This window comes from Protopterus annectens, chromosome 2.part1, assembly GCF_019279795.1.
Source record: "Protopterus annectens isolate FY-2018-M chromosome 2.part1, PAN1.0, whole genome shotgun sequence".
NCBI lineage: Eukaryota > Metazoa > Chordata > Ceratodontiformes > Protopteridae > Protopterus > Protopterus annectens.
The window spans coordinates 1,449,935,216-1,449,959,382 of record NC_056729.1 but is presented as its reverse complement, the minus strand read 5'-3'; the positions used below and the strand labels follow the sequence as shown (position 1 = coordinate 1,449,959,382).

General features: G+C 42.0%; 1 protein-coding gene across 1 annotated transcript in view; it reads left to right on the top strand.

Moving 5' to 3' along the window:
• The window catches only part of N4BP2 (NEDD4 binding protein 2), a 1,502,684-nt gene that overhangs the window by 1,319,422 nt on the left and 159,095 nt on the right, over nt 1-24,167 (top strand). Inside the window, exon 14 of the mRNA XM_044062929.1 lies at nt 10,215-10,383. Coding sequence (XP_043918864.1) covers nt 10,215-10,383 — 169 coding nt within the window. The remainder of the gene's footprint in view (nt 1-10,214; nt 10,384-24,167) is intronic.

Below are 24,167 nucleotides of genomic sequence, written 5' to 3'. Positions count from 1 at the left end.
AGGCTTACCTACACATCCCTATCAGACAGGAGTGCAGAAAATATCTCAGGTTCAAGGCCGGCTCGAAACATTACCAATTCTCTGCGCTGCCCTTTGGCTTGTCTACTGCGCCCAGGGTCTTCACCAAGTGCCTGGCACCAGTAGTAGCTTACTGCAGACTCAAGGGAATTCAGATTTACCCTTATCTGGACGACTGCCTTATTCAAGCAGACAGCAAGGATGTCCTACTCCAGCACCTGGAATTTGTTCAAAATCTACTCAAGTACCTGAGATTCACTGTGAACATAAAAATGTCAAATTTGACACCCACACAACAGATAACTTTTCTGGGTGCTCTTCTAAACACAACAACCCAGATGGCATTCTTGACATCCGAAAAACAACTTCACCTGGCTTCAACTTTCAAAACCCTGGCGTTAATGTCTCAGCTAACTGCAAGGAAATTCCTGCAGGCTTTGGGTTACATGGCCTCCTGCATCCTTCTCATACCATATGCAAGACTGCACATGAGAAAAATACAATGGTACCTAAAAAGTGTATGGTCCCAGCATTGCCACAGTCTAGACACACAGATTGCTGTCTTGCCTCGCCTACAAAAGGAATTCCATTGGTGGACCATGGCATGTCTTCAGAAAAAAGGGAAAGCCTTCAGTCTGCCTCCAGCCAACCAAGTGTTAACCACAGACGCCTCGGATTATGCATGGGGAGCCCACTTGCAGGGGAAAGGCCTGCAAGGTTTTTGGACAGAGGATCAGAAGCACCTACATATCAATTTAAAAGAGATGTTAGCTGTACAGAATGCCCTCTTGGCTTTCAGGGATCTTCTACAGCTGGGACAACTACTGATACAGACAGACAGCACCACAGTTATGTGGTACATAAACAAGCAAGGGGGTTCACACTCCTACCCCTTTTGCAGACTAGCCATGACTCTATGGAACACAGCTCTAGCTTGCAAAGTGGATCTACAGGATCAGTTCCTGCCAGGGAAACAAAATATTCTGGCAGACAGCCTGAGCAGGAACCTGTCAGACCCACATGAGTGGATGCTAGACACCCAAATATTTAAGATGATTACAGAAGCCTGGGGCTGCCCGGACATAGATCTGTTTGCATCCCCCCTCAACCACCAGTTACAGATTTTTTGCACAAGGACATATCACAAACTAGCATGGAAAGTGGATGCTCTCTCATTCAGTTGGAAGAACTTCTCGGGGTATGCCTTTCCTCCTCTACCTCTTCTTCCACGGGTGTTATTAAAGATAAAGCAGGACAAGCCCAAGATGATTTTACTGGCCCCAAAATGGCCTCATCAATTTTAGTACTCAACACTGATGAATCTATCTCAGGAGCCTCCTTGGATTCTACCTCAGATTCCAAATCTTTTGTCCCAACACCAGGGCCAGGTTCTGCACTCTCATATCAAAACTCTCGGCCTGGCAGCCTGGCGTATTCAGGGTCTGTGATTATCCCTACCCTTCCCAAACAGGTCATGGATGTCATCCTAGAAGCCAGATGGCCTAGCACTAGAAAATCTTATGAAGGTAAATGGAAGAGATTTTGCACATGGATGCATGCTCAGGATTCGGATCCTCTCATTCCTAATATCCCATTGATTTTACATTACCTGACGGACATGTTACATAAGGGTTTATCCTTCTCCACCATAAAAAATACATGCCTCAGCTATCTCTGCACATTACAATACAGATCCTCCAATCTTTTTACATCCACTTCTGAAACAATACCTCAGAGGAGCAAAGAATTTAGGGCCCCCTAGGACACCACCCATACCTGCCTGGGACCTCAACTATGTTCTGGAAAAACTCACTCTGCCTCCTTTTGAGCCTGCTGCCACATCTGATATTAAGTATTTATCATGGAAGACAGCTATCCTACTGGCTTTGACTTCAGCCAGGAGAGTCTCAGAGTTACAAGCACTCATGGTTGTGGAACCTTATATTATTTTTCATCAAGACAGGGTCTCTTTAAGGACTAATCCTACTTTCATGCCTAAAGTGGTTTCTAAAGTGGCTTTAAACCAAACTATTCACCTGCCAACTTTTTTCACTAATCCACAAAATAAGGGGGAAAGGATCTTGCATTCCTTGGATGTGCACAGGCAGCTTCATTTTTACCTGGACAGAACCAAGGATATCAGGAAAACAGAGCAATTGTTTGTTTCTTATGCAGCAAATTCCCAAGGCAAAGCTATTTCAAAACAGACCATTTCTAAATGGATTGCTCATGGGATCAGATTTTGTTACTCTCATCATGGAAAGCAAATCCCAGGAAAAATTAGGACTCACTCTACCAGAGCTGCTGCTACTTCAGCTGCCTTTGTCAGGGGAGTACCTACCAAAGATATTTTGGAAGCTGCAACTTGGAGTTCAGTGCATACTTTCTCTAAGCACTGTAATCTCCCTCTTTATTCTAAGTCTAGGGCAGGCTTTGTTCTGCAGTCTTGCAGGGCCTTCTAGCCACCCCTTCTACTCTATAACCACCACCCTTTATCTCAGCTTTGGGATTCAACCCTACAGTGATGACTGCAACAGTGAAACACGATGAACATAGTACAGTTGTGTACACTTACCATAAATGTAGATGTTCGAGTGTCTTCACTGTTGCAGTCTGGGTTACCCACCCTCCTGTCCCCTCTTATACTTTTATTAGTGTGGTTTCCTGCTTCACCCTTCTTCTGAGGTGTATTTGCTACAGGGTATGGGGTTTGTTGTATGTTACTTTTTTGTTTTACTATTAGCCTTCACTTTTGGGCACCTGACATCTGGGGCAAGAAAAACTGGAGAACATGGCGTCGGCTGGCAGCTTTGTACTCCTGGCGCTCTTACGTCAGGGAGCGTGACTGAACAGCCAACGCCGGACCCAGACTTTGGGATGCTGGCCGACTGAGGGCTGCCTGCCGGCAGGAAGAACCCTACAGTGATGACTGCAACAGTGAAGACACTCGAACATCTACATTTATGGTAAGTGTACACAACTGTACTTTCTTCATATGAGACCTCCTATCAAAATTCCCTATTCTCCCTGGAATTTAAACTTTATGCTGTCTCAAATTATTCTTCCCCCTTTTGAACCAGCATCTTCTTGTGATCTCAGATATTTATCCTGGAAAACTGTTTTTCTTGTGGCCATTACTTCTGCCCGCAGAGTGTCAGAACTTCAAGCATTATCTATCAGACCACCTTACATGATTTTCCATGCTGATAGAGTATCTCTCAGAACAAACCCCTCATTTTTACCTAAAGTCTGTTCTGAGTCAAATATCAATCAGGTCATTGAGCTGCCAGTCTTTTTTCCCAACCACTCTAGCAAATTGGAATACATGCTGCACAAACTTGATGTACACAGACAGCTCAGATTTTATCTTGACAGAACTAAGGATATTAGAAAATCAGATCAACTTTTTGTATCCTTCTCAGAAGCCAGAAAAGGTAATCCAGTGGCTAAAATAACCTTATCTAAATGGTTATCCGATTGTATATCCTTTGTTTATGAAAATGCGAGCATGCCATTAACACACAAACCTAAGGCTCATTCTACCAGAGCCGTCTCTACGTCTTCTGCCTTTCAAGCTAAAATGCCCCTTGACGGTATTTGCGCTGCAGCCACTTGGTCTAAGCCTCATACCTTTATCACACATTACAAAGTAGATAAGGCTTCAAGGGACAGGTCTTCCTTTGGTTCCACAGTACTGAAGAACATACTTCCATGAGCCACCCAGGATTGAGGGTGCTAGGGACGCTACCCATCAGTGAGAATAAACAGCGAGATTTAACAACTTCACATAAAGAAGTTATCTACTTATTAACGTTCCATGTGAGTTATTTATCTCACTTTTATTCTCACGTCCCTCCCTCCTTCCCCCTCCTGGCTGACTTTTGACTTAGAGGCTAGTACCATCCTGGTTATTCAGTATTTCTTTTTCCCCTTCGGGAAGTGTATATATATATATATATATATATATATATATATATATATATATATATATATATATATATATACTGTTACTCACAGCAAACAAGATATGAGGTAATTCCAGCAGTGCATTGTGGGATAAGGGCCTTGGTCTCGAGCTACTGGCAAACCTTGAGCTTTGCTGTCGGCCGTGTCGGAGCCGAGGAACTACTGCAAATCCATCAGTGAGAATAAAGGCGAGATAAACAACTCACACAGAACGTTATGGTAAGTACATAACTTCTTTTTAAATATAGTTAGGCTTGTAAGGGCTCTTGGGCCATTAGCCTAGTAATCTCCTATTTACACACACACATATATATTATGGTTTACGACATTTCCAATGACAGTATTTTATTTTACTTATTTATGTTGTAGGCAGCGATCCCACACCTGTCATGTTTTAAGCAGTCCCGTGCTGAAGCGTACAGCATCTAACTCCCCGACATCTTGATGCCCTTGCCCCAGAATCCATGATAGCCTGAACACTGTTCTCAAGTTCCAGTAATGATTCTGTGAAGCCAGTCCATTGCATCTGCAGTTGAATGTAATTGAAGATAAGACTTGTATAACGAGTTTGTGTCTGACTGGCATGCTGGAAACAGGGAAAGTGTGGATTTGTTTGAGTTTGTGAAATCTAAGATGGTTCAGTGGACTGGCTTCACAGAATCAGTGGTTGAAATTGAGAAATGTTTGTTACCATTGACTGTGTTAAGTAATGGAAAACCTAGTGTACTTTGTTCCTATTTGTAGTGATATATGAAAAAAGAACAGGTATTATTGCAGTTGTGTTAGTGAGGAAGAAGAAATACTGTAGTGGATGAGACAGTACTTGTGGATCATGATTACAGAGGTGCAGTTTTTTAATACTGTCTGAGACTGTGAGCAACGTAAGTTGAAATATAAATTGATCTTTTCCCATAGTGTAGAAAGGGTTTAATACAACTTCAATGCTGATTTTACTAATGCAGAGCTGCAGTGGCTAGGTTAAAGGAGTTGTCTTATTTGTTTTGTTAAATAATGGAGACAGATTATATAAGGATTGTGAAACCGATGACTTTGAGCTTAGTGGAAGAGGAAAGGAAGGAGCAGTTCAAATGAAAAAAAAAGACTTTTTATGTTACGTTGAGGGGAAAGTTGGCATAAAGAGTCATATCTCTGCTTGAAAAAGAAATTTGGATGAAATGTTACACCAAGACCACCTCTGCATTGGTTGCTTCTAGTTAGTTCTAGCTTAGGTGGATGTAAAAGATCACACAGCACTTATTGAAATTCCCTGATGCCCTCGACAAATTTCCCTTAGTCATTGAGTGTCACCTTGGGTCTTCCCTGATGTCAACAAAGTGGAAATAAATAAATAAATGTTAATTCGACTATTATAGTATGTTCTAGATTATCAGGTTATTACAGAGATTGGATGTATTCATGTAAGATGCTACAGTAACATTATCTGCTAATGAAATAAGTGGTCTGTCTACTAGAGCTGTTCTAGCAAAGAGTAAAAAATAAGGAGAGCCCCCATTCAATCTTTTTTACTGTACTTTAAAAGTGCTTTGGATGAGTTATATATAGTGTTCATATTATTGTAACAGCCTGCAAACTACAATAGATCAGTCATATATTCTGCATTATTGAAGTCCTGATTGATGCTGGATGTGTAGGATGGTGGTAGGATTGTTACGGTATGAAAATGCACTCATCCGTCATCATTAATAAAGGATTGACCACCCTTTTGACCACCACATCGCCACTGTGGTCAGAAAGTCCTTCTATGTGGCACATCTCATTACTAAGGGTTTTGCATCCAGGAAAAAAGAGGTCATTGTCTCCCTCTACTCTTCCTTCATTAGGCCAGTCATCGAGTACAATGCCCCATTTGGCATGTACCTCACTAGACATCTGCAACAACTGGAGAGGACGCAAAAGTACCTCACAAAGAGGATGCTAGGCCTTAAACACTTGCCCTATATAGACAGACTCAAAAAAACTCCCAACTATTCTCTGTCTCTTTTCGCCTATTTAGAGACGATCTCTGCTTGACATACAAAGCCATGTCTGATCCAGCTCTGTTAGAAATGCTACATCTAAAGAAATCCCAATCCCTCCACACCACATGCTCCAGCGACCTTGACCTCATTACCACAATCAACAGAACATGCTGGAGGGACAGGTTCATAACCCAGAGACTGCCCTTGCTATGGAATAGACTTCCCATACATGTCAAACAGAGCATCTCACTGGTCCTTTTCAAGAGAAACCTTGATGAGTGGATGGGAAATAGAAAATTCACCCCAGGAATCACTCAAGTGGCTCTACTCGACAGAGGCACTGGGAACTAAGGTCGGGTGGCACGACGTTAGGGTAATCCTATGGGCTAGGTTTGTAAAGTCTCCAGGGCCATTAGCCTAGTACACACCTGTGAACCTATGTGGGTTTCAACTTCTAAATGGTCTCCTCGATTTATTGAGAAAATGCAAGTCATCAACACAGGCTTTACTGTACTCTTTTTGAGGCTCCACGTGGGCTAGGTCAGTAGGAAATTTAGTTTCCTAAATCCTTTTTAAGGTTTCCAGCCTCTTAACAGCCCTTTTCAGGGCATTCCATTTAGTATTTTTGCATTTGCCTTTTTCTTTTAGCATGGAGAAAGGGGTTAGATAAGCAGGACCCATAGCCTCAGGAGATCTGCTGAATTTACATTTCAGAGCCCTACAGGTTTCTTCCCACTGTTATGCTTGAGAATTGCCATTTTATTGTCTCCTCTTTATCTCTTCTAACTTCCTCTGATTGATTGTTATAGCCATTTTGAAATATTTTATATGCCCTATTACCTGTTCCTATTTTAACAGTATCTTCTGTTTTAGACTTGTCTACAAACTACCAGAGCTGGCCTTATACTTAACACAGTCCCGTATCCCTTTCTCTTTGCCTGTTCTTTATCATACCCTAACAGTAAAGGCAGTCTGTAACCTGCAGTCCAAATTCCCACATACCCTCATCGCATTATATTATCTTTCCTTCCTGAGCTATTTGTTCCCAGTACCTTGATTATTTTCCTAATTTCCTCCATAAATTCCAGCCTTATCTTACTTTTTTGTATAAGCTACATGCAGATATACATATTGGTAAAATTGTTCTCCATTCCTGCTCTGGCTTAGTTCATAGAATGGTATGGTTGATTCTATTTGTGTTTAAGTACTAGCACCAAGATTGTTAGTCTTCATTTCTCTCTAACTTCCCAACCATTTTATCATCATAGCCTTGTAAAATTCTGCTTGAATTATGTACATGAGCCTTAACTGTGTAGCTTTAAAGTACCCCTTCAAATCAGGTACACTGTGAACAGCCTAGGGCAAATCAGTCAATTAGTTTATTGCCATGTGACAACTGGGTAGGCAGACAGGTCAACCAGACCCTTTTCAGCCACGACCTTGGTTACTAAGGGCATCCGTTTAGTACCTCGAATATTTTGTTTTATCACACCAGTTAGAAAAAGACAGTTAATTGCTGACTTACAAATATTGTTAGTAGTAAATTCTTACTAAATAGAGAAAGACAACTGTAGATTTACAAACAAAATTTTGAATGCATGAAAGCAGTGAATGTGGCAATGACTTCTTTATTCATTATGGGTTTATAGTCAGTAATGGTAAATGCTTTGTGGCAGTACAAAAGTATTCAGGAACACCACCCTTGCTATAACTAACACAGTATTTACAGTACAGCTTATGATGACAAAGCAGCAAGAATAATGAAATGCAGGAAGGTAAAGGTGACTGAAGCATGATTATTGTATACAGTGGCATTGTGACAAACAGCTTAAAGTTTTTCCTTTCTATTTAATCCTTTTTTATAGCTGGCGCATGCATATTCCTTAAGAAGGTACTCTTACAGCTTGCTTTTGAGCATGTGTAAATATCTTCTTACATGATTTCTATTGCAAGAGGTTCAAGATTGCAGGTGCAAATTTTGCAAATAACCTTCACCCTTAGCTGTCTTAAATCTGGGTCTAAGTAGGGAAGGGTTTCCTCATTTATGCCCCTCAAAGCATAGTTGTGGTGTCTGATTTGAAACTTGGATTTTAATGGGGATCAGTGGCCCAACTTAATGATTTTAAAGATATGAGAGGACAGTAGTAGGGCTGCCCTTTTATTGACTGATAGCCATTTTATCTTGGAAAATTTTAAGAGACGAAGGATTTGATCAGCAGGTACAAATAGACTCTCTCTTCTCCAGTCTGCCTTTAAAAGGACTCGTCTTTAACCACCCATATTTTTGACAAGATTTTTTTCCATGAATCAAATTTTTATTGCCAATTCTAGGGAAAAAAGCACAGTGCACTGTACTCAAGAAACAACATATTACTTTGTCCAGAAAGTAAAGTTAAATAAGAGCACTGGTAATCAATATAACCAATTTTTAAATCTGATTTACAACGTATAAATGCTATCTTGTATGCTTTTTTGAATTAACCAGCCATTTGTTTGTCCAGTCTAAGGTCCGGTCCCAGCAAGACCAGATAAGAGGGAGTCTACTGTAATGCAAATCTACAGATTCAGTTAATTTCCATTTCTATGTTTATGTATTTGTGTTTGAGTGGAAAGTTATTAATGGAAGACAATATTTAGTTTTTGGAATTAGTACATTTTTTCCAATAGCTTTGCAAGAAAGAAGCTGGTGTAAGTAAGTGGGATATTTTAGCTGCGAGAGTGCTTTGTGTATAATAATGTCCATGTGTTTGGAGAAAAATAGTGAGGGGTCAAGAGTGAGGCTAAGGTATTTTGTTCAGTATTTGTTTGCATCTGTATTCACAATGCTGGTGTTCCAAAGTCATGATATTGGAGTTTAAGGTGTTGACAAGTAACCTGATTCGGGTCCAGTTGCAAATCTTACTAAATCTGTCTTGTAAGTAGAGCTGTGGAAATTTATAGCTAGTTTCAAGTATGAGAAGGTCATACATATATGTAAAAAACAAAGGACCCAGAACTGAACTCTGGAATATTCATGTGTTGAAAGAGCCTCAGTTTGAGCAAATGTTCTTTGTGTTCACCTGAAATATGTCTTTAAGGTAATTTTGGAAACAGCATGTTTGAGTTCCTAAACAGGACTTTTTAACTTGCTTTTCAGAAATTTGCTAAAAGTAGAATGTTGTGAGAATAAATTGTTAGTTTGTAAAGTCCGTTAGTTGATTGAGAGGGCTTTGAAGAATTATTAATGATTTGCTTGGTTTGGTGAGGCGGGAACTTGTTTGTCTTTTAAAGTTTATGTTAATAAGTGCCTATAGTAGGCAATGACATTTTTGTTTTCTTTATCTGTAAGAACTAAAACTGTGGGGGTTATGCATTATTTCCTGTAAGTTCTATTTATTTCCACAAGTATTTTGGATTTACTGGCACATGCTTCCTGCCTTTTTCTTTTGAAAATTATCTTTGCAGAACTGGTTGTTCTCCTGTCTCTTTTATGTGGATCTGGGTAATTTTGGTGCAGCTGAACATTGAATTTCTGTTTCCCATGCCATATCCTTAGCTGCCAACATTTTTTTTTTTTAAGTCTGGGATGAGTTATGGGCATTTTCTCCTCTTAATCTCCTCTTGACTAGAGAGAAGACTGTATCTCGCAGGATAGAAAATTTAATTAAGAAAGCAGTTTAAAGCTAAGTTGGGATTGGTGGGGTTGAATGTAGAGAACCAGTCTAGGGTTTTTTAAGTAGGTAATGAACTTGGTGTTTTTACATTTCTGAATAGGTTTGTATGGGGGGAGGGGGTTATTTTCTTTACATGAAGGACCATAATCGCTTAGAGTGTGAGAGAGGATGGTTATGTTGAGGTATCCTATGCTTTAAGTTTTTGAAAACGTTATCAAGAGTGGTCCCTTAATCCCTCATTAAAAAGGTTTAAAACTAGTCATGTCAGTAGGTAACTACGACTTAAGATATTGTGGATAGGCTACTAATGATTCCCTGGATCAACAGCCTACTGTTATGAACTTATAGTGATGTTCTGTTGAAACCAGTAGCAACATGAATTTAGTAGAGTGGGAGAGGAAAGGAATTCTTGTTGATTTGCTTGGTTCTTTACAGAAGCTGAATGCATAACTTTTATTTGATATATTTGATGCTTTTCATATCAGTAGTGGGAGTTTGTAGATTAGTCAGTTTTCTCTGTTTTGACAGGTAGTAATAGTGTGTTCTTAATTCATAGTGAAGTACCCCCATATTATAAGCACTTTTTTTTTCTTAACAGGGCCATCTTCATGGGCAGAAGAAGAAAGAGGCGAACCATCGAGCATCGCTTCAGATTTTTACAAGAGTCAATGCATCGTTGTTACCTCAAAACATTTTAGACCTACATGGACTCCATGTAAAGGAAGCTGTCCATCAGCTTGATATAGTACTTAAGGAAAAAATTACAGGTAGAGGATCTACTGCTTCTGCTTGAAGACTAATATGAAATGTTACACATTCATTACTCACATTTATTAAGTGACTCTTCATTGAAGACGTTTCTTGTGTATGAGCAGTTGTTGGAAATCTCAGTGGCCTAATGTGCAAGGCATTGGCCTCCTAAGCCAGTGACTGTTGGTTCGATTCCCTTCTTGAATGATATAATCTTGATACAAGTAAAACTTTTTTTTTGGAGGGGGGGGGGGGTTGAGATTTGACATAATGGTTAAGGTTTTTACCTTAAGGACAAGAGGTACATGGTTTGCTTCTCCATAAGGGACATTGGCTAGGCATAAAATGGTCCACAGCTGTATCAAACTACATAATCTGCCAGGTTGATTGACTGGTGGTAAATATAAGCCAATTCACTCCAGGTGGGTGTCATTAAAGAATTGCTCAACTTACTAGACAGAAAATTGCAATATCTCAATATCTCCTCTTCCCAAGGCTGCCTGCTGACCTTTTTTCTGATTTGTTTTGCTACCCACTTCATGTAAATTAACATCCTGTTCTGTGCAGTGATAATATTGCGCCAAACCAAAAGACAGATAGCCCCTTCAAGCCTGTTGTCTAGCAGTTTTCTCACCCTGAATATACTTCTGTAACGAAAAGTTGCCATCATACGTAGGTTTGCATAATCTCTGTAACATGTTGAAATTCTCTGTAAACCTGAACTCTGTATAGTTTTGCCCTGTCTGGAAGCTGTCCTTGGTCATCTTGTTTCCATTGCCTTCTGACCCACCTCTTTATTAACCTGCCTGTTGTCCCTCAGTTGATATACGGTCAAGGAAACCCTTTGGTTGAATGGTGAAGCATAAAGCTTTGGGATGGATTCAGATTGTCCTTTGTAGTCAGTGTTGCAGTACTGATTCTTGGGTCATCCTGCCATACAGAGGCTCGTGACCAGCCTGATTTCCAGAGTCTTTGCATCATCACTAGCCAGCAGATGTCCAAAGATTGATGTCTGGATATCAGGGTGTAAGAAGGGCATATGTTGATGCCATCTTCTCTTCTTTCTAGACATGCAGTCCGATGCACTTCATTGTTTGTGCAGTGCTCTCTGTCCATCCGTTGGCTTGCTTTTTTCAGAGTTTCTAATAAATACCAGTCAGCTAAATACCCAGTTGGTGATTTTCCTTTCTAATTAATGTCTAAAAAGGATAATAAGTGCTTGAAGTGTGGGAGGCAAGTTCTGTATAAAAATTTCCAGTCTGTGTGTCAGCACATCTCTCATTATCACAATTGTGCTAACCTCTGAACAGAGACTCTTAAACACAGGGACAAAGTCTTAGCAGCTCTTAAGGAGTCCTCTGTTTTGGATCCTTCAGTACCTTTGTAACCCCCTGCTTCTGCCAGCATCCTTCCTAAAAAATACAAAGACAAAAATACAAGGAAGAATACTCTGAAGATATCAATGAAGCTTTGGCCCTTTCCGCTAAGTGAAAAAATGACTCTGGTGAGATGTTTTCACAGCCCCCTGATCCAGCAACTGCTAAGCCCAAACCCTCTGGCATGACCCCTTAAGAGACCACAATGGCTTCAAACCTTTCATTCACTTCTTCCTTAACATTGCCTGTCAGGTCTGAGGTCACTCCACAGGTTTCTGCTTCCAACTCATGGGATGTGGGTACCAAGGTTATTGTCAGATGACTGCCCTCAGGTCGTCTTGACTAAATGAACACCTAAAGCTAAAAGAAGAGTCAGCCTTCCTCTTTCTACTCCTCAGCCTCATCAGCTGAGGTAGAAGTCCAGGACCTCTGAAAATAGCCCAAGAATTCATGGCCTTCATGAAAGCCAGAGAACCCAGCCACACTCAGGCCAATACCCCTGAAACCTCCCCCTCCAAAAGACAAAGGGAGGTAGCTTTCCAAGAAGAATCTGATTCCTCAGGCTCTGAGAATGGGTTTTACTCTGAACACCACTTACCCCAGTCTTATCCTGACTCAGATGATACCTTCTCTTCTGCTTCTCCCCGTATGACCTCTCTTTTGGGGATACCGTTTATAAAATAAAGGAAGCTTTCAGCTGGGAAAGTAAGTAATTTTTGCAGGCTGAAACTCATTATACGGAACTTCCAAGTTTCTACTCACCAAACTACTGAAACTACTGGCTATCTCCAGTGCATGCTGTGCTTGATAAAGTCTTTGAAGACATTTCTTTGCACTCTGACTCTCTACCACCTGCTCCCAGAAAGCTTGATTGCTTTTACAGAGTGATTGACTCTCACAAGCATCTCTTTAAGAACCTTAAGGCTGACCCCTCAGTTTCTCTTCACTGAATGAGTACCAAAGGCTGTAACTAGACACTTCTTGCCTAATGATAGGGAAAGTAGACTATTAGATTTAGCAAAAAAGCTTATAATTCACCTACCCTATCTGTGAGGGTGCTTAATTGCCAATTTCACATGATAAAGTATCAGTTATCCCTACAAGATCAAATAATTTCTAAGGCAGAGACTATTTCTGACAAAAGTTTATCTAAGAAAATTCAGGAGACTTCTAGGGCAGTATTTACATGTCAACAGATATTCTTTAAAATGTAGGTATGATGCATTGGATGCATCATGCAGTGCAGCTGCCACAGGCCTAGTCATTCGCAGGCATGCCTAGGTTAAGACACGAGCTGTTTCAGACCAGGTGAAGGCCATACTGCTGGATGTTGTACTAGATAAAGAATTCCTTTTTTAGACCTCCAGCTGAAAAGGTATTTGAGAAGCTGGACAGCAAAGGAAAACAAAAAACAGAGGGACTTTTACCTTTCACCTACACTAAGGTATAATAGAAATGACCCTTCCAAACTGTGGCCTCTTCATCTAGACAGGATAAGAGGAGGCTTTCCTCATGCTAATAGATCCAGACAATCTTAAGAGGTGGCAGCCTGAGCAAATCCAGAGAACGTGGCGCTCCAAAGAGCCTACCCACCAGAGACACCAGCTGTGACTAGGTTCAGTCACTGACTCCTTCACCATTACCTACCCTCTCCCCCAAAGGTCAAGCAGGAAGACTCTCCTCCATTCTACATCAATGGAAACTCATCAAAAAAGACCTGTGGGTCCTCCACGTTATAGAAAAAGGTTACTCCATTCAGTTTAGGGAAATCATCCCCTTTATAAGCATGCCAAAAACCCCCAAAGAGCAAGAGAGTCTCTTTCCTCTAATTCTTCTAGACCTACAACAACAGGGGTCCATTTACCCTGTTCTTCCATGTCGGGAGGGGAAAGGCTTTTATTCAAGACTTTTCTAGTCTCAAGAAAAGAAGGCACCTGACAACCTATATGGGACCTGTCAAAGCTAAACAAGTTCCTTTATGTCCCAAAAATTAAAAATGCTAACATTGCAAAAATTATTCCCATTATTTTCCAGGAGACCTGAAGGACACATCTCTACATTCCTGTTGCAGACAATCACAGGGAATACCTGTGTTTTGTGGCAGCAGGCTTACACTACCAGTTCTGTGCTTTTCCATTTGATTGTCTACTGCTGCCAGAGTCTTCACCAAATGCCTAGCTCCACTTATAGCCCATTGCAGAACCAGGATAAGTGTCTCATTCAGGAAAAATCCACACCAGAGACTGGGGTTGCTGCACTTCTGAGTGTACTGTCCTTCGTTTTATATGTATCTCTCTCTCTCTCTATATATATATATATATATATATATATATATGCGTGTGTGTGTATGTATATGTGTGTATATATATATATATATATATATATATATCTATACACGACATGATCGACAGACCATGATGCTTTGCCAGAGATAGTCTGCACCTGTCGCCCCTGGGATTCAGGTTACTGGCTAAGGCTCTTGCCACCCCTATAGTGCCTTTTTTAGGCAAAGTTCAAAGGACAAAACCACCACCGTAACAGGTACAAGCATGCAAATTCTGAAGGTAATGCTATTCAGTGCTAGAAGTCTAAACCTCAAAATGCAGTCTCTCGAGGCACTCCAAAAATGGAAAACATCGATATCTGTGCAGTAACTGAGACCTGGTTCAAGGCTCCAGAGAGCACCCCAGCAATACCAAGCTACAACTCTTACTACACTTTTCGGCCACCAACCAGGACAGGAGTGGAGGAGTGTCCATATTCACACCACCAGGCTAGTTGCCCAACACAAAGCATCTGAAATTCTCCAGGTGCAACTAACACTAGGTAAGACTGCAATCCAAATTGTAGCTTGCTACAAATCCCCCACCATGCCCCAAGATTCTCACTACACCTTTCTAAACATACTGGAAAATATTAAGATACAGCCAAACAACCCAATACTGGGTTATTTCAACTACCCTGCCATTAACTGGGAAAACTACTCGTGTACCAACACCTTTGCCCAGTGGTTCTTGGAATTCATAAATTTCAGCTCCCTGGATCAACTAATCCATAGTCCCACCAGGGACTCCAGTATCCTAGTCCTGGTCATTACCAACATGGGAAATCGATGCTCCACAGCTATGGTCACCACTTCGTTGGTCAAGTCTGACCATAAGCTAATCACCCTTAGCATCCACATCCCACCCCCACCCCCCAGTAAGGAAACTGCCATAAAAAAACTTCTCCAAAGCCAACTTCATGCTACTTAAGTTAGAAGTGACAAACTTCATGACAACCATACAGACGGGAACTGAAAGTTTGACTGCTGAATCCTACACTAAGGCACTGTACAAGCACATCCACTCATGCATGAATCGTGCCATCCCAAATAGAACCAAGATGTTCTCCAAAAAAGGAAGCCAATCTGGTGGTCCCCTGCCATAAACAAACTTTACAACAAAAGGAAGAAACTGTTGCAGAAAAGAGGAAAATCCCAGGATGCAAAAAAACTCCCTTACCAGCCTCAGTAAGAAGCTGAGATCCCTCATAAAATCCTCCAAAGTTAGTTATGAAAATAAAATTGTCAGAGATTCCAAAGACAACCACAAGGCATTCTACAACTATGTCAAGAATCTAAATGGCAATGCTCAGATCTGCTCTGAGCTACAACAGAATGGCATTAAATATACTGATCCCAAGGATATAGCCAATATCCTGGCATATCAATTCAGTGCCAACTTCACCCCCTTCTCACCTCCTAAACGACCCATCTCAATACCGGAAGATTGCCATAATCTGTAATAAAAGCCACAGAGGTAAAAAACTCACTCTCCAAAGCTAAGAATACAGCATCCATGGGACCAGATGACATCCCGGGCTGTGTATTACATGAACTACAAAATTAACTGGCACCTCACCTAAGTGTCATGTTTAATCATAGCCTCACCTCAGGCTTCATGCCCACTGAGTGGCGCACAGCTACAGTTATCCCACTCCACAAGGGGGGATCCACCTTGGATCCCGAGAACTACCGCCCCATCAGTCTGATGAGCCTGATCTGCAAGGCCATGGAACGTATTGTCATGGAACTTATAAACAAAGACATTGGCAACCTTCAAACACTGGAACTCACCCAGTTTGGGTTCGTGAAGGGTCGATCTGGTCTCTTGAACCTGAGTGACTTCTTCGAATCAGTCTCTAGAGGCGTAGATGAGGTTAAGGTGGTCCAGACAGCCTGTCTGGACCTCGCCAAGGCCTTCAACAACAACACCCCCCCCCCGGAATCATAGATAGACTTACTAAGCTGGGCATTAATCCCTACGTCACTCGACGGGTTGCCAACTGGCTTGCTGACAGAACCCACACTGTAAAAGTAGCCGACTCCAAATCCAGCTCCAGACAATTGACAAGTGGAGTATCTCAGGGTTCAGTCCTGTGACCGCTCTTGTTTGGCATCTACTTCTCTGAAGTACAAGCCAACACTAAGGGACTCTGGCTAACAAAGTTTGCAGATAACTGCAAACTGGGAGCCATTATTGAATCCCCAAATGATGTGGATACTCTACAAAAGGGCCTTACGGAAACAGATGGTTGGTGCCAGAGCCATGGGCTCAAGCTTAATGCCAAGAAATTTATAGTTATCCCCTTTGGGAAAAAACATGTACCCGTGAATTACTACATAGGTGGCAGTACACTAAACACCGAAAATGTGATAAGAGACTTAGGGACACAGGTGGACAGTGGTCTCACCTTCAATAACCACATCGCCACAATGGTCAGGAAATCCTTCTATGTGGCACAGCTCATCACTAAGGGCTTTTCATCCAGGAAAAAGGAGGTCATTGTCCCCCTGTACTCATCCCACATTAGACCCATTATAGAATACAAAGCCCCGTTTGGTATGTACCTCTCAAGACATCTGCAACAACTGGAAAGGCCGCAGAAATACCTCACTAAAAGAATCACAGGCCTAAAGCAGATGCCCTACGCTGACCAACTTAAAAAACTCCAGCTATACTCTGTCGCATATCATCTACTCCGAGGCACTCTCAGCTTAACATATACAAGGCCATGTCAAACCCAGAGCTGTCAGACATGCTATACGTAAAGAAATCCCAGTCACTCAGAGCCACATTCTCCAGGGATCTAAACCTTGTCATCACAATAAACAAAACATGCTAGAGGGATAGTTTCTTGACCCAGAGACTCCCCAGACTCTGGAATAGACTGCCCATACATGTCAAGTTAGAGCACCTCTTTGGCCCTCTTCAAAAGGAACCTTAATTGGATGGGAGAAAGGAAATTCGCCCTGGGGATCACGTTAGTCGTCCTGCTAGACAGGGGTCCAGGGAAGAAATAGCCAGGGAATTGTTATGGCTAGGCTTGTATAGGCCCTAGGGCTGATGGCCTAGTACTAACCTATGAACCTATATATGGCTCCACTTCAGAATCTTGAATTACTGAAAACACGAACATCATATGGTCGAGACCATATGATCGAGTTTTCAGAAACTCGAAATTGTGAAGTGTTAAAGTAAAAAAAAATATTTTAGTTGAAAATAAGTTTTTTGCAGGGGTGCAAGTCGCCCTGCACCTTCCCTACTTAAATATACCATCTCCGTTATCGCACTATAGCGAGGAAACTGGAAATCTCCTATTCTTCGTTTCTGCATACAGTGCAGAAAGGAAGATTTCCCTTTTCCCAACTGTAGTGCGATTTCGGAGTTGGTATATTTAAGTAGGTGGGGTGCAGGGGAGGCTTGCCCCCCCCCCCTGCAGAAACGATGTTTTTTTTTTTTTTAAAGGTTCATAGGTAGGTACTAGGGTATTGGCCCTAGGGGCTATATAAGTCTAGCCAAAAATGTACCCTGGCTTTCACCACCCAAGAAAATTACTTTCCTGTGCCCCTGTCGAGTAGAGCCACAGAAGTGATCCCTGGGGTGAATTTCCTATTTCCCATCCAATCATCAAGATTTTTCTTGAGGAATGCTAATGAGGAGCTCTGTTTGACATAGATAGGTAGTCTGTTCCAGAATATGGGAAGTCTCTGGGACAGGAATCTATCCCTCCAGCATGTTCTGTTTATTGTGGTGACAAGGTTTAGGTCCCTAGAGCGTGTAGCTCGGAGGGATTGGGATTTCTTTAAGTGGAGCATGTCCATCATCTCAGGGTTTGACATAGCTTTGTATGTTAGGCAGAGATCGCTTCTGAGTAGGCGATATGTGATGGAGTAAAGCTGGAGTTTTTTGAGATGGTCTGCGTAGGGCATCTGTTTGAGGCCAGTATTCCTCTTTGTGAGGTATTTCTGTGGCCTTTCCAGTTGTTGTAGATGTCTTGTGAGGTACATACCAAAAGGGGCGTTGTACTCTATAATTGGTCTAATGAGTGATGAGAAGAGGGGTACAATGATCTCTTTTTTTCCAGATCAGAAACCTTCTCTGATGAGGAGAGACACGTAGAAGGATTTCCTGACCACTGTGGCGATGTGATTATCAAAGGAGAGATTACTGTCCACCTGTATCCAGAGGTCTCTTATCACATTTTCGGCGTTAAGTAGACTACCAGCTATGTGGTAGTTCATGGGTACAGAGTTTTTACCAAAGGGGATGACAGTACACTTTTTGGCATTGAGATTCAGGCCATGGCTTTGACACCAGGCATCTGTCTCAGTGAGGCCCTTTTGTGTTATGTCCACATCGTTAGGAGTTTCGATTATGGCTCCTACTTTGCAGTCATCTGCAAACTTTGTTAGCCAAAGACCTTCTGTGTTAGCCTGTACTTCAGAGAGGTAGATACCAAACAGGAGAGGACCCAGGACTGAACCCTGTGGTACTCCACTTGTCACTGGTCTGAAATTGGATTTGGAGTCTGCTACTTTTACAGTGTGGGTTCTGTCCATGAACCAGTTGGCAACCCATCTTGTGACATAGGGATTTATACCTAGTTTAGTGAGCTTATCTATTATTCCAGAGTGGGGGATGGTGTTGAAAGCCTTGGCGAGATCTAGATAAGCTGTGTGAACCACCTTACCCTCATCTATGGCTTTGGTGACTGCTTCAAAGAAGTCAATCAGGTTTAGGAGACATGATCTGCCTTTTACAAATCCAAACTGGGTAGGGTCCAGAGTTTGGAGATTACCAATGTATTTGTTTATGAGTTCCATGATGTTACGTTCCATGGCCTTGCAGACCAGGCTCGTCAGGCTAATGGGGCGGTAGTTCCCAGGGTCCGTTGTGGCTCCCCCTTTGTGGAGTGGGATAACCGTCGCAGTGTGCCATTCAGTGGGCACAAAGGCTGAGGTGAGGCTGATTGAACATGGTACTTAGGTAGGGTGCCAGTTCATTCTGTAGTTTGTGTAGAACGCAGCCTGGAATTTTGTCAGGTCCCATGTATGCTGTGTTCTTGGCTTTGGAGTGTGTGTTTTTTTACCTGTGCAGCCGTGATTACAGGAACTTTGCATTCTTCTGGTATAGAGATGGCCCTCTAGAGGGTGAGAGGGGGGTAAAATTAGCACTAAACCTATCTGCTAGGATGTTGGCAATATCAGTTGGTTCTGTATATTTAGTGCCATTGTGCTGTGCTGTGCCATTTGTTTTTGTTTTTTTTATTTCCTTTTGGAATTTCGAGTTTATGAAAACTCGATCGTATGGTCTCGACCATATGAAGTTCGAGTTTTCAGTAATTCGAGATTCTAAAGTGGAACCATATATATATATATATATATATATATATATATATATATATATATATATACATATGTGTGTGTGTGTGTGTAATGTATGTATATACACACACGTATATACATATGTGTTTACATGTGGACATATTAATAGAACGCAAAACAAATGATAACAGTTTCCACTGTCACTGTTGCAGTAATCTTGGGGATGTCCTGCCTTGCAGACGTCGGAGGTCGGACTGAAAACTAAAGACTTTTACCTTCCTCCCAGGTGTTCTAGCATCAGGATGGGTTATAAAGGGTCATCCACCAGACCCATTTTTAGTTCTTCCTTGCTTCCATAGTCCATAGTCCAAGGCATCTTTTCAAGAGTACATTGGACAATACAAAGCCAGAAGATGTCTAAAGCTAACTACCCCATTGGGGAAAACCTTGCTTGTGTATTGAAGTTTGTAGTTAACAAGAACATTTTACACTGTGTAGAGTGTGGAAGACTAAGACAAGTACACCACTGGGATTTCTGTCTGTCCTACTTGAGTCTGGAGCATGGTGTGCCCAATTGCCCCCAGTGTGTGTATTTTAATTCTTATTTAATTAGGTGTAGGGAAGACTCCTTGTAGAAATACTTGGAGCAACACAGTGTGTCTCTGATTCTCACCATAGCATCTGCCAGTCCCTTAGCTTATCTCATGCACAAAAAGGAGGAGCATCCTAGAGATAAGAGTGCTAGAAAACCAGATGACATGCTTCCAGTGTCTGACAGCCCCCCCCCAGGCTCAAGAGTGTCAGTGGAGGTGAAGCTGTTTTGCAAACTTCTGCTTATGACTTCCTGGGCTGCTACAGCCTCTAACGAGACTCCTTCTGAGGCTGCCATACCTAGCACATTGCCAACTTCTGCTCAGGCTGAGTACCCCCTGGTGTCTTTTGGGTCTATAGCCAATGGGCAGGCACCAGCTTCTGATGTCTGGATCCTTTTCACTGAGGTGGGGAGTGGAATCCCCCTCATCAGTGTCCAGGAGGAGGAGGTGCTGGGGATTTGATTCAGGTTGTGGCTACCTACACTGCCTGAGATCTCACTGCTTAAGAAAATGCCCATATGTATGCCTAAGCCTCCAAAGACAAAGAAGTCTGTTGTTTGCGTGCCCCAGCCTTAGCCCCAGATTTCCCAGGCCTACCTGTTTTCAAGCTGGCAGATGATCTCATTGATTTTATTAGATCAAGGCAGTTTAATTCTGAAAAATACCCTGCCTCAGGAGTCTGTGCAGTTGAGAGGAAAAAGGACCCTTCCCCACAGGAGTCTTCTGAGTCAGATGAAGACCAGTTGTTCTCAAGAGGGTCTTATGCCAGATCAATGTTAGATAACCTAGTCTCATCCTCACCACCTGAGAAGTTTTCATTTGGTCACTCTGTGTAAAATGAAAGAGTTTTCAGCTGGGTGACTCAGCAATATCCTCAGTCCTAGAAAAGATTGTAGGCATCTTCTCAGTCTTCCCGAGCCAAAACTTCTCTATACTCCTCCAGTTCTGGAAGTGGTGAATGATGTGATCCAAACCACATCTTTGCAGCCTGACTCCCAACTCCCTGCCCCTGTGAAACCTGACCTTTTTTGTAGAGTGCTCGAGTCCCACAACCATCAGTCCCACAACCATGTGTATAGGAATCCAGCGGTGGAGCCTGAAGTTTTATCTTCAAATCCTAGGGATCAAACTGCTTCTCTTGCAAGAATCCTTTGCCAAATGCTAGAGAGTAGTGCTGTCTATTGATTTGGCAAAAAAGCATATACTTCAGCTACCTTGTCCATGAGTCTTGACCTGCCAGTTTCATATGATTAAATACCAGGAAATTTTCCTGGATCAAGTGAAACCGAAGGTTGATGGGATTGAGGATAAAGTTGTCCAGAAAGAGTTGCTAGAATTATGCATCACCAGTTCCCAAGTTGCCAAGCACTCCCTTAAGTATGGCTCTGATACACCGGAGTTGTATAGCAGTGCAGCTGCCACAGGGTCAGTCACTGGGAGACATGCCTGTACCAGAACATATAAAAGCTGAAATCCTTAATGTCTGTTTAGACAAGATTCATCTCTTTGGGACCCCAAGCTCACCAGTGTCTTTACGAAACTGGAAAAGATGGCAGTAACCATGCAAATCATCAAGAACATTCTTTGGCTGTCTGACTAGGTTTAACAGAAATTACCCTAACACTATGTTATCCTTTCCCTCATCTCAGACCAACATTAAGGGCAGAAAGGTAAGTAATGACATATATTCCAGAAAGTAGCAAGCTGACCCCAAGATCAGACCCAGTGGGTCCCAGTCTCAGCAACCCAGGGACCTGGACTCAAAAGAGCCCCCCCTAAAAATTATTGCATAGCACCTATTGAAGGGAGCAGGGGAAGTTCCTCAATTCCCTGGCCAAATTTCCTCTCTTAGAAAAATACCACCTTGGGTCTCCCCTAAAGAGAGGCCACTGCCTTAGTGGGACTAACCTGGTCAGTGATGGATAGATGCTAGATTCATAGATGGATAAAATACATCAGGCTAACTAGCTTGGAGATAGTCTGAGGATTGATTCTCATATGTCCACTTATGTACCATTACACCTGCAGGCTTAAATCAAATGTTGGATGTGTGGCTCTTTAGAATGTTTTGGCATTGATATGCCAATCGGACATCCAGGTTATTTGGAGAGATAACCCAACAGTGTGGAATACTGCAAAAGTGATCAGTAGGACATCTACTGTTATGTTAAGTGTGTACGTGTCTGTACTTTCCAGGACCCTTATAGACTGAAGAAACAAGTTAGTTGCAAAGGGTATAATCTCTGAGCATTCTGTATTGACCGCATCCTGCTCACTGCCTACCCCAGAAAAAAGATAAAAAGAAGGCTGAGGATCAGAAAGTGTTGGAGAAGCTAGGCCCAACTAAAACTGCCAGGGTTTCTTCCCAAGCTGTGTCTAGTGAAACTCCAAGTGTGATTACTTCTCCTAAGTCTTTTCCCCATAGGCAGGAGTCTTCAGGCCTTTCTGGCAGCTCCATGTCGAGAAGGCATAGTGATAGTTTTCCCTCAGAGAGAGCGAGCTCTCCACATTGGTCTCCTGCAGATCTCTTGCACTGGCTTCAGTTAGGCCCCACAGAAGAAATGCTGAGTGCTAGCAAGCTGAAAAAGAAAGAAAAAAAAGACCAAAAACCGTGGAAAAGAGCGAGTCTCGAAGACAAACTCCCCCCATGCTCCCAAACCAACTCCAAGATTGTCCTACCTCTGAGAAAAGTGGAATGATTGGCTAACATTTGGAAACACAGGATGTTTGTACCCAACTGATATCCATAAAAATGAGGGTGCTGATGACGCCATAAGAAGGCAGAAACATGCATGTTCACAGCTAGTGGGGGGTTGGCTTTTTTGGCCTGAAGTTGTCCATACATAGACTTAAAAGAAAAAGTCGTGGACATTCAGAATTGCCATTTAGCTGAAACACCTGATGTCTTAAAGGGTAATTTGCATATGTCATATGTTTCCTCTAATACAAGAGGTTTAAGATGTCATACAGTGGAAAGTTTAGCTTTGGTAGAATACAGTGGAAAGTTTAGCTTTGGTAGATTTTTTTTTTTTTTTTTTTTTTTTTTTTTTGGTTTTTAATCGATTGTTTTTTCTGTGTGACCTTTTTACTTATTGTTTTTGTTTGTTATTTGGGATATTTTGCAGTCACCTTAATTGTTATGGATATCAGTTGGGTACGACAACTCAGTGTTTCAAATGTTAGCCAAGCATTTCACTTATGCTGTGCTGATTGATGCCATAAGAAGGCATATGCATGTCCACAGCTAGTGGGGTTTGGCTTTTTTGGCCTGAAATTGTCCATACATAGATTTAAAAGAAAAGGACATAGACATTCAGAATTGCCATTTAACTGAAACACATGATGTCCTTAAAGGGTAAGTTGCATATATCCCATGTTGCCTCTAATACAAGATGTTTGAGGTATCATACAGTGGAAAGTCTAGCTTTGCTAGATTTTTCTTTTTGGTTTTTACCTCTGAAAAAAGGGAATATCCTGAGAAATGGCCATTTTGGGTTTAGTATATGTAAGTCCATTTTTCAGCTATTCACTGTGTTTTAGGACTTGTGGGCCCCACTTTTTCATATGGTTGATGTTTTAGGCCAGAAATGATAAGATCCTGATATCTCACTTCTCAGGGTAGTTCTGATAATGACTCCCAATGCAGCCCCCTGGGGAGGAGGAGGATGTGCAAAATGAAGTACCTGAACTCCCCCTAAGAGTCTTCCACACTGGATGCAGATATGGACGAAGGGGAGAGTTTCCCAAAATCCCTTCCAGAGGATCCTTTCTTTAGCAATGATGAGGTAGAGGGGATCTTTGCCATTTATCCCACCTCCCATGAAGACAGGATCTTACAAGAGACCTATAACTCCTTTTCCTCCAGCAACATGTGTAGTACCTCATCCAGATGAAGTTGTGAACATGGTCAGCAGCAGGTTTTGGAAAGATATGAATGTAGTGCAGCCCATCCTAAGGAAACCAGACACGGTGCTCCATACTCCCCAAAACAGGTCTTATTGTAGAAAGGGCTTCACTTTGACTCCACTGTGGTGGCTGCAACCACAAAGAATTATGTCCCAGAGGATGCCCAAGCCACTCATCCTCCCATTTAAGGATTTGAGGATGATGGCTAAACAAGGGAAATGAGTATATACATCCAGCACATTTGCAATTAGAGCTTTAAGCTACATGGTGCATATGGA